Source organism: Cryptomeria japonica, chromosome 7, assembly GCF_030272615.1.
Source record: "Cryptomeria japonica chromosome 7, Sugi_1.0, whole genome shotgun sequence".
Classification (NCBI taxonomy): Eukaryota; Viridiplantae; Streptophyta; class Pinopsida; order Cupressales; family Cupressaceae; genus Cryptomeria; species Cryptomeria japonica.
In genome coordinates this window covers 320,216,856-320,228,905 of record NC_081411.1, presented here as the reverse complement: position 1 = coordinate 320,228,905, position 12,050 = coordinate 320,216,856, and the positions used below count along the sequence as shown (strand labels likewise).

General features: G+C 34.5%; 1 protein-coding gene across 1 annotated transcript in view; it reads left to right on the top strand.

Annotated features, from left to right (window-relative positions):
* The window catches only part of LOC131051600 (pyruvate kinase isozyme A, chloroplastic), a 45,940-nt gene that overhangs the window by 20,306 nt on the left and 13,584 nt on the right, over positions 1 to 12,050 (top strand). The window contains exon 5 of the mRNA XM_057986175.2: positions 8,341 to 8,584. Within this exon, the coding sequence (XP_057842158.2) occupies positions 8,341 to 8,584 (244 nt within the window). The remainder of the gene's footprint in view (positions 1 to 8,340; positions 8,585 to 12,050) is intronic.

Here is a 12,050-nt window from a genome sequence, read left to right as displayed (position 1 = left end):
ACGTAACCATAAATAAACAAACAAGAACATTGGTAGCATGCAGCATCTCCTTTTTCAGTAGTTACACCCATCGAAAGCAGTCGTGAAATTTGAACACTTTTTGGGCTTTGCCAATCTGGCTGAAGATTTGGTTGTTTTTATGTTTCTTTCTTCATTCAAATAAGTAGACATGGACCATTTACAGAGAAGATGTTGTAGTGGGTCCACAATATCCTTAATGGCCACAAACATGGGGAGACTATTCATCACATATTCTTTCATTGTGAATTTGCACAATCTATTTGGCAAAAAATGGTTTTGACCTTTGGCAAGCAAGCTTCAACCCCACTTAACACTGTCAAGTGGTAAAATCTCTTGGAAAGGGATCCAGATGACGAATATGCAAATCATTAAAAATAATTTGCACCTTGGCCCTATTTTCCATTCTATGGAGTCTATGGAAATTATGCAACATCAGAATTTTCAACAATATCTCACATGCTACGTATTAATTTTGGAGACAGACAATAGTGCAGATAAAAGTTATCATTATCATCCAAAATGCTCAGAATCAGTGGACACTTGATTCAGCAAATATGGAGGATTGCATTATATATAGGAACTGGCATTTGCCTTTCTACAGGCTTCAGTGGTTCACAATAAAGCCAATGAGCTAATGGATATCTTTGAAGGCTGGCTTTTTCAAAATTGATTTTAATGGGGCATTTCGAAACAATACAGGCCAAGTCAGAATATGTGCATCATCGGAAACAATGGGATGTATTCCTAAACTTCTATCATAAAGAATGGGAATACACACAAACAATCGGAGATAAATTTTGGTTCTCCACAAGGGAATTCAGCTAGCTGTCGTAATCATATTAGTAGCCACCTCCACATTGAGAGAGACTTTATGGTAATTATTGATCCCATTTAAAATTGTTACACCCTTACGGAATTTATCTTTCCAATACTATTTTCTTGTGGCTTGCTGAGATCATCTATCAAGGTACTGGATATGAAAACTGAGTCTAGTCCTTGTTCTTGTCACTTTTGTTGAATGCCCTGCCTATAAGCAAGTTTGATCTTTTCAAGGTTGTTTTAGGTCATCTATGAGAACAGGAACGGTCAGAGGCTAAGATAAGAGAAAGAGTTTTGACTAAGTGTTGGCATAAGTGGCAAACACAGGAATTGTATGCCTTTGTCCTTAAGTGACATGGATTACATAAATGCATGCCTTCAAGTGGAAAAAAACCCTTTGAGTGATAATACAGCTAAAGGGTGTACCCAACAGAAGATTATCAGCTTTTAAGTGGCTGAGGTGAGACAAATAGGCATCTAGACGCATCTCAAGTGGCACAAGGAGCCTAATGGTGTTCTTGAAAGGAAAATACAGTGTTTTAAATGACAATAACAGTCAAAAGGTGTGGCTAGAAGTCGGTAAAATCAAGTGACATCAATAACAAAAAAGTTATCTGATTGGAGGTCAAGTGGCTCAAGTGTGTGAAAAGGTGCCCGTGAGGAAAGAAATACAAGTTTAGGGGTAGAGTTAAAGAGAATAGGTGCCTGGGACAATTTATGAGAAAGTTGAGTGTCATGAATGTCAGACTGGTGTGCCAAACATGGGAAGAGGAGAGTTTAGGTGGCATATATGCTGGTGGAAATGTCTGCCTAGATCATTTTGTTAGCAGCTAGAGTTTGAAGCTAATGTAAGGTGGGCCTGATATGTTCTTGGACAGGGTAAGTGACATAGATGCATGAAATCGGGGCCAAACATGAGGACATGCTAGCCTAAGGATAAAAGTAAGCATTTTAAGGGTCAAAAGAGCAGTGTTCCACGGAAACGCGTTTCCCTCTCCTAGGCCCAAGTCCCCCCGTCCCCGAAACCCATCCCCGAAACTTTTTTTCTTTGTCCCCCCGTCCCTGAAGTGCGTCCCCCCGTCTCCCTGTCCCCACCATCTGTGGAACACTGCAAAAGAGAGAAAAAGGAGTGCCTAACTGTTTGATGACTTTTTTAGTGACAAAACTTCCCAAAAAGAGGTTATAGCAGATTTAAGTGTTAAAGTCTCCTATTGGGTATGCTTCAGCAGTAAAGACATGTGTATGAGTTGTTAAGTGACTGAAAATGGTATGCTTTTCAGGCAGTAATAAATCTCAAAATGAGTTTGAAGGGGCACTTAAATCAGTTTATTAACAGTCAATTTAGTGGCAGATACCAGTAAGTAGAGGGCCTGAGCATTAAAGGTAATAAAAAAGATCACCTCAGTCTAATAGAGCACCATTCAAGTGACTAATGTGAGCAAAGTATGCACCTAAAGGATAAATATCAGAGTTGAAGTGGTATGAATGAATAAAAGAGAAACCCAGGACAGATTTTGGGCATATTTTAGCTGATAAGTAGGTTTCCAGTCTCCTAACCCATGAAGAGAGAAGGTTTCAATCACATATGACAGACGTTCCTCAATTATGCATGATAGTAGCTTTCATAGCCCTGATCTCAATCACTTACTGTTAATCAGAACAGTTAGAAGAGTGAAGAATATCAACTTCTTGTCCTTGCAATGACTAGTGTTTGTATGTTTTTCCAAACCATGTTATATGGTTTCTCAGCTGCCTAGGGTTTTGAATGGTATGATGCTGATTCATTGATGAGATTTAGGGTTTTCAATCTGATCATTCTGATTGGCAGATTGAAGCAAACATTTATGGTTTCTATCTTGTCTTGACATTTTATGGATCAAGTCTAGGGGTTTCAGCAGTTCACGCTTAATTTTCAATTACGTTTGTCTTTGGCAAGGTTTGTTCCAGGTGTTTTGGTGAAAGCAAAAATATTGGTGCCAAAAACATTATCATTTCATCCCAATCTGTTTTTATCGAAAGGTATTTTGCCTCACAAAGGTTTTAATCCTTGACAAATGCTTAGGGTTGAGAACATCAATGAAATATCCCCTTGCTTTGTTTTTCAAAAATTTCCAGTTACAAACATTACAAGCACCTGTTAGAGTTAGAAAATGATAATCAAAACACTGCTGAAAGTAACCCTTCCACTTTTTGATCACCAAGAGCCCAGTGTGGGAAGGTGAGAGCATACGGTGACACGGGGATCGTTAGCTTCAATAATCAAGTGGAAATTAAAATGCTGGGCGGCAAGCCAACCTCTTCCGCTTATCAAACAGGTGATAGAGATTTCAACAACGGTATGATGGTATGACTAGCTAATTACAAAATCCAAAAAACTGAAATAAGCAACAATCACTCAACTACTTGTTCAGTGGGAGGACTGAAAATGAAATTAGAATCTACTCAACCGCTTATTCAATGGGAGGACAATATTACAATAAGATAAGATAGGCGGCAAAGCTAGCCTCTTCCACTTATTCAGTGGGTCTTGTGTTACAATCCAGAAAGAAATAGTTGTTAGTACTACTAATCAGCTTTACAATATATAGTATCAGATTTCTGAATAAGAACATCAGTGTCCATTGCTGCAAATGATAAGATATGCACTCCAAAACCACCAAAGACTAACCACTCCAAAGACACACTTCTCACTATCAATCTTCAGAATCTGATATACAAACAACAAGCTAGAAAAACGCAGACCAACAACTACAAAACTCACAAACAAATGCTCACAACTCCACTAATACTCATTGGATTTTGTCAAAATTGATTGCAAATGAAAGCTATGAAGTAGGCGATCATGCTAAGACCAACAAACTGCAACAAACTTGTCATGTCCCCTCCTTGATCCTTATATATATATATCAATTATTATTATTAATTAATTAATATAATAATTATCACCGAGCAACTATTTGAAATTTATTTATTTATTAGATATTAATATTTATTACTAATAATATTCTTGAAATATTCAAATCAAAATAATTAATATTATATTATAATTATAATTTATCTATTATAAACCATAAACATAATTTACCTATTATATCAATAAGACTAAAGGACGAAGACTTCAAAGAGGAAATTGTCTTACTCATATAGAGAATTATAATGTTTGTTACGGGAACTATCGTGAGAGAAGTATATTGAACTAGATAGTCTTTGGCTACAAAAAAATATTTATTTGGAAGACTCTGAAAAAGAATTAACATGCGACATCGATATTCTTCTTAGACCAATTACAAGTCAGATGATTATCATTGGCAAATAAGCTTAATGAGTATTGTTAATAGCAAATAAAACATTGAAAGGTATCGACGATATAGTTTGTATGATAATTTTGGTGTGGGGATTCTAAGGTGTGCCAATATGTAGTGATTGTTGGCTATCGTGGTGACTAAGTAATGGGGGACTCAGCAAACAACTAAACTGCCATTCATCATTGTATCAAACTAACCCAGCAAATACCATTATCGCCGCCAAAAGGACAGTATAATAGGCTGCTAACTAATCATCGATTAGTTATCCAAGGAGATGTGGTGAAGAGTTTTATATTCCAGATGCAATGAAGAGTTGCCATCCTTCTATTCCTCCCATATGATATTAAAGGGGCATCGTCTGTAGTGGCATTGGGGGGGAATTTTAAGAAGGAATTCGCTCCAGGTAAGTGCCTAATGCCTCAGAAGGTTCATGATAATTATTGTATAAATTGGTATTAATAATACCACAACCTCATCACAAATTACGTATTAAATATTTGTTACTGTGTCAGTGAATAATCTACATTATAATATTCAGCATTACTTCAATACATCAGCACATGTAAATTAACTGTGATATGAACCACAATCCAAAACTGACAGTGTCATATTAGAGCCATATTATGACATTGCTATAATAATAACAAATAATCCACAAGTAAGTTGTAAGGTATAAACTGGTTAATTACTAATAGAGTGAATATAAAATCTGAATTAAACCATTGGAAATGTTCTATATTAATTAACAGTAAAATAAGTTATACACTATAATACATAAGGCAGTCATACTTGGTCACATTCACAGTGGCAGACCAGTTCTGATGCATGTCAAATCTGTCTGTTGTTGCAGCTACTAGATAACTAATAATTAGAGATTTAGCAATTGGCAGTGCTAGTAATTTATATTGCAGAGAATATAATTTGATTTTACTTATATATATATATATATATATATGGGTTGATCAGCCCAATAATGATATTAAATGGTATAATCAGAAAAAATTTAATAATAATATAATAATAGAAAATAATATAATATAATGATTATAATTATTATAACACTTTATAAGAACTGCTTTGTAGTAAAATGTATATTATAATATTATCTGAAAATAAACACAAATAGTAATTTGAATGAACAAGTATATATAAGATTATAAACCAAATTGAATTATTAATTCAATATTAGAAAGAAGATTATGTTTCTCTGTTATGACTGTCGGTATCTAAGAAGTTGGAAAATGCGATTTTTAAGATAGTTTGTCTCCTAATCTATTTAGTTTAAGTCATAAGTATGTTGAGATGGATTAATTATAGGGAAAACAAGGCTAGACCTAGTAGGGGACATTACAAACTCACTCAAACACATTTTGCACGCATCCCAAGACAACTCCAAAATGGTACGGCTAGGGCAGAAGTACGATTTGCAATATAAAAATGAAGACTCCAAATTAAGCACTGAAAACTTATATGAATAATCACCTAGAGCATAGGGAAAGAACGAGCAAACACCCAGAACCATCAGATGACCATGCAGAGACTTATGAGCAAAACACACCTACAGCCACACTGAAAACCAGCAACCTGGAACTCACACACAACACACCAAAATCAGAAAACTACGAACACAAACTTCACAATGAATTCCATCTATTCTCTTGAGTGAAGAACAGTTGCACAGTCTCAACTAGTTGTCGTCTTCCAAGCGAGAAGCTAAGCATTCAATCTAGGAGGTAAGCATTCCTCAAAGCATTCAAACAACATTTCAGCAGTACTTCGTTATAATATTCATGGATACCAAAAACAAGAGCCCAACACTCTTATTTATACCCTTTGAAGCTCCAAATTCAAATTCAAATTCAAACTCAACTCCCTCCAAATTGACATGAAATGAAATGAAGTCAAATGCCAACTTGGATGCCTAAAGCAATATAATATTTGCCTTTATTTTAAATCATATATTCCTCCAAAAGGGATGCCAAAATTGACTAATGCCTGGACACTTTAAAGGTTATAATCTTTAAATGAAATATCTCCAAAATGGACGCCCAACTTATGTCTTGAAAATGATACTTTCTAAAAAATATCAATAAAGTGCATTATGGTGTCCAAAGTAATAAGTGAATTATTTCATAAAATTAACTTTTTCTTCTTAAGGTGGAGTCCATCTTGCCTTATTAATAATTCACTTATAAAATATTTTTCCTCAGCCATGAATTCGCCCAACATAAGCTCAGACTTGTCAAAATAGCTCCAAAAATGCTGGAAGACCAACTGCTCAAATTGACCTGCCGGAAATAGCCATTTGAATACACTTGCTGAAACCTTGCTAAAAATAGCACTGCTAAAAATAGGACTTACTAAAATAGCATACTGCTAAAAAAAGTGTGTCCAAATGCATTTTTAACCATATTTTGAGTAACTGTCGCAACTTACTAAAAATAGTAAGTCCGGAAAAGTCTTCAGATTCATTTGCATGTCTCACCATCGCGAAGCTCCTAAAAACCCAAAAAACCCAAAAAACATGAGTTGTCTTCGCCCCCACTTACTAAAAATAGTAAGTTTGCCAAACTCCATTGATTACTATGCATGTATCGTCATTGCGAAGCTTTCTGAAAACCCAGAAGGAATCTAGAACCAAAATTGTCAAACTCCAACATGCGAGCCGCCAAAAAAGCCAAAACATCCTCCTAGAAAATAGGAAGCCCTAATTCTGCCTTTGATTGACTAATGGGTCTCGGAATTGGTCAACAGTCCCCAAAACAAACTAGAGCGGAAAAGGGGATATTAGAATCAAATATGTTTTATTCCACAGGTAATCAGATTTGAGTCACCAAGATTGTTTGGTAAAATCTCATAGTGATTAGGGTTTTGGAATTCATTAGATGATTCACCATGTTTCAAAACAGAAGCTTTAGTTAGAGTTCATTTATTCTTCCCTTAGATTAGTTTTTGCTTTAAAGTTATTTCTTTTTTCCTTTTCAGAAGCTGAGAATTTGTGCTATAAAAGATTTATTTTTGGGATAAAATAATGATTATCTTAAGTCCCAAAAATTAGGCATCCTGTAAGTTGTAAATAATGGTTTGAGCACATGAATTACTAATGGTAGTTGAAGGCGAAGCAATGCATATGCTGTTAAAATAACATTCCATCTATTATAATTTATTATGTCTGCCTTATGGGTTTGTGATTTTTGAAGCTATATGATAGCTTAAAGCTTTGTACTGAGCATTCAAGTTAGCTTTTTAGTCCTTGTAATTATGTGTTGTCATGAGTTGAAGTTGTTCACAAGTTGGAAGGCAATATTCAACATCTGGTTGCAATAATTGGCCACCATGAAACCCAAATTCAATCCATGGGGAGAGTGCATTATTAGCCAGTAATTTTAATTTATTATTACCAACTATAAGTCTAACATGTTGGAACAATAAGGGCAAGTTGCTATTTGACACTTGTTTTTATATGAAGTCCTCTTCACTTTTAAAAAATCTATGACAATAGAACACTTGTAAATGTTTCGGTGCAGTTCTAGTTGCATAACTTTAATTTATCTGAAACAATAATCATACTGAAATCATGGAGTTCTGATTGAATCTGGAAAACTCCAAGTTTAATTTTGGCACAAAATACTATTTTGAAAAATCTAATGCTATTAGTAGTTTTTTGACCAAGAGTTTCCACCATTCTAGAAAATTAGAAATCATTAGAATATTAAAGATTCTTGTAAAAAGCATAGAATGCTTGGTGACATTATGAAAGCCAGATCAAAGGCTTTAACTATATATCTTCGATTTTTTAATGTCCTTATTCTCATTTATCTTACTTCTGCAATTTAAAACATTATTTTTTTGGACTCATCATCTTAAGAGGATGGTACTTGCAATGGATGTTCTGACGACTATTAAGATTGTACGAATGGAGAAACATTAGCCCTTGGTCTATGTAAAAGATTGGATATCTACCTTTCATCAAATGTTTCCTGATTTATAATATCAGTTTACCATCAAAATTGTATATAATAATTTTTTTGTTCTTAAGATATTAAGTTCTACCGATTCTTTTTGTTTTCCTTATTTTCTTTTTAAATCTTGAGGCTGGTTAAAGGCAGATTCTAGCACACTTCATAACGTGATGTGGAAAATACTGCTCTTTCACACAACTTTTAAATATTGTTCTTATTTTGTTCTGTTACAGTGATATTGGTGTCATTGCTAAAATTGAAAGTGTCGACTCTCTGAAGTGTCTTGATGAGATTATTCGCTCTTCAGATGGTGCCATGGTTGCAAGAGGGGATCTTGGTGCACAGATTCCTCTTGAACAGGTTCCCTCTGTCCAGAAGCAAATAGTTCAGTTATGTAGACAGTTGAACAAGACAGTTATTGTTGCATCACAGCTACTTGAGTCAATGATAGAATATCCTACACCAACTAGAGCCGAGGTATTTTTTTCAAAAAGTTTCTCCATTATTTGTTCATAGAGAAGATAAAACTATAAAATTAAACTATTTTAATATTTGAAGGAATAAGAAAATTATTTTGATATTTCATTAAATGTTTGCAGTTTGACTAGTTTATACAAGTAGACTGTAGTGGCAACAGTGGCGGAACAGCAGTATATAGGGAATACTCAAATTTCTACAAGTCCAACTATACATGACATTAAAATCAAGATAGTGAAACAAGTCCAACTATACATGACATCAAAATCAAGATAGTGAAAACAGTATCTATAATTAAGACAGTGACAACAATAAAATTATAAATATTTAAAAAAAAGTCTGACATCAGTGACAACAGTATAGCAGCAATAAATATATCATAATTCAGATTCATAGGTATAAGGTAAGTTTATATTACTGACAGTGAAAGCAGTATAATAATTATTAGCAGCAACAAAAAATTAAGACAATAGTAGAACTCCCTTAAGAAGCTGTAACTCATAACTATAAACTAATATCATTGATTTTGTCTACAAATATCAATAAATCAGTTGTAGATAATTAATACTCAAGTCAATTTTACAGTCAATGAGCATCTACAGTCCCTAAGTACTTTGACATACTATTAAATAACACAACCAAGGGATACCTGGAGTGGTACAATCTATCAAAAGATATAAAGTCAATAAATACCTTCAACTGATACAAATTGACAGTCAATGAGTTTCTTACAGTGATCAAAAAACATAGTTAAATGGCTTTCCACTACTAAGTTGATGTAATATAGTCTGTAAGTCATTATCTTCAGTAAATCTAAGCAAATTTTTTATCTTAAACATGCAAAAATTCTCTTTTCAATTGGGGATGCCTGTATGTCCCTTGGATAGCTGAGATGTCCAAACATCCCCCACTGTATCAGGGACGTCATGAGCCATTTCAGGGATGTTTTTCCTTTCAGGAAAATTTGTGAATAGCTAGGGGACACCTTCTGCCATCTCACTGTCTCCAAAACATGAAGTGGGATGAGCATGCCGGTTTTAGGGCAGGGGACCATCATTGTGGAACACAGGTAACTACTGAAAAAAAAGAACAAACTGAGCATGCTTTGATATTTTATTTATGGTGGGAAGAATCCTTTAAAAGATTTCTACTCCTATGTATGGAATATTGTAGTTGCTCTAACCACCATTTTCCACTACAGCTTGTATAACATTGGTCTGGTAAATGGTTATTAATGGTGATAATTCTATTGCATTTATTAATTTCATTCAAATATGTTTTTCCTCAATACTCCTTAATGTAAGAGTATAAAACAAACTGGTCTACTAATCATCATTTCATTCTTCAATCTCATTGACTGTCTACATTGTTCATCTTTGCTCCTTTGGATTTTCATTGAACATATCCACTTCCTTGAGTTCATATTTTTGGCATATTTTTGATCTGAAAAGTGGATTAGTTTAGGTGGTCCAATGAGGTCAAGCTGCAAGTTATTAAAAGAAATTCACAAGACATCACAACATTGTTGCAAGTTCACCTGCAATGATATTGCAAGTGCCTAGTGGTGCTGAAGTTTATCTGTAGCAAAAGCCACAAGCATTTCAGTTTGCTGCAATTTCAATGACAGCAATTTTGTAAGTGATATGTCTCACTCCACTCGTCAAATGATTGTCTCTCAGCATTGCCTACTCCAGTTCAGTCAGCCAACACCTATGTCACCATATTCTCCGAATTTCATACATGAAATTTGAAATTTGGCGAATATCAATAAAATATTAAAAATTCGTTCGAATTCGGCCCAAAATTCATAAAGAGCAAAACTAGGGCTTTTTATTTAAATATATTATAATGTATTAAAAAACTCATAATATAGTTTTATTTTTAATAATTTGAATTTACATTGTGAAATATTTATTAGTTTTAAATTTAATATAATATTATTTAATTTTAATAAATAATAAATTTGATCATTTCATTTCAATTTTATTTTATTTTATAATAATATTTCAAATCTATTTAAAAAATTAAGTTATTTTGATAATTTAATGAATTTATGATTTATATATCTAAAAAATTTAAATTTATATAGGCAAATTTAATGTCAATCTTTTTTTCGAATTTTTTACCCTTGTTGAACTTCATCCGAATTTTATTGTTGCCAAATTCGAACCTGGTGACTTAGGCCAACACTTTCAGCAACTCAAGTCACTTCAATTGGGGTGATATTATTGCGTACATCAATGTAACAGGTTGGCTGACTAGAATCAAGTGGGTTTTGGCAATGTCCAACAGTTGCTCAGATTACAAATGCTACATGGGTGTTTGTTGGCAGTAACAAAGGATGAAGTGACAGAAGCAGTTGAAGGGGTAGTCTTCATGGGCAGCTATTGTTTACCTTGTCTTGGGTGATGGTCGTTTTCCCACTTAATTGGGAGCGTGCTATCCTTTTTGTGGTACAGTTATTCATTTGCACTATTAGTGACCATTTTCTTTATTTTGGAGCAGGCTCTATTCTGATTCCTTGGCAGTGCGTTTTCCTGTCATTGGCACATTCATTTACTTTGCAGAGCGTGTTTGTTCTCCTTATTCATTGGGCATTTGCTTTGCTCTCTAGGCAGTTGATTTCCTTTGCTAGCAGCATCATTTCTCTACAAGGCTGTAACTGTTGTTCACTCATTAGTGGGTGGTAATGGTTTTAGGGCAGCAACTGTTCATGTTTCTGGGCAGCATGAATTTGAATGGACAAACAGAAGTTTGATGTTGTGGGAAGCCATTGTTTAGGTGGCAGGTTGGCTGCATTAACCAAAGCCAAGCAGGTTGACTGGAAGGCTGAGACTGGTTAGATGTGAGGGTGTTAAAAGTAGGAATTATGCTGCTGCAAGTGTGGCGACAACTCTCTTTTGCAATCCAATTGAGTGACCATTGTTGTCCCATTGGGCAGTGGCAGTGGCAACAACTAACTCTTAGTAGGTTTCATACCGAATTAGTGGGTTTAATATAACCAATTTCTTGGATTGTTGCAAGTGTGGAGTAGCAGATCCTTTCATGGAGTTGGTGATTTTGCTATGAAGGTTGAAGTCCTTCAACAAGGGCTTTCACCTATGAAAGTTGAAGTCCTTCAACACTGTTGCAAATATTGCTGCAAGTCTATACCATCTTCAAGACAATATGTGGTGTGTGTAAAATTTCATCAGGCACTTTGAACTCCTGTACGACAATGAATTAGTGGCATGAGGACTGTTGTTCACTCTTCCTCAAGTTCTATTCCCATTTTACAGTTTCTTCAGAGTCAACCTTATTCTTACATATGTGTGAGTGCAAGGTTGTCTTATTTCTGCGTGTTTTAAGTTCTCTATGTTTTCCTCTATTTGCACATGCCGTTGTGTTTAACATCCATTATATGTGGTTTCAATGCATGTTGAGTTAGTTTTTTGATAGCTGCTTATTAAATCCATTTGCCAATGTC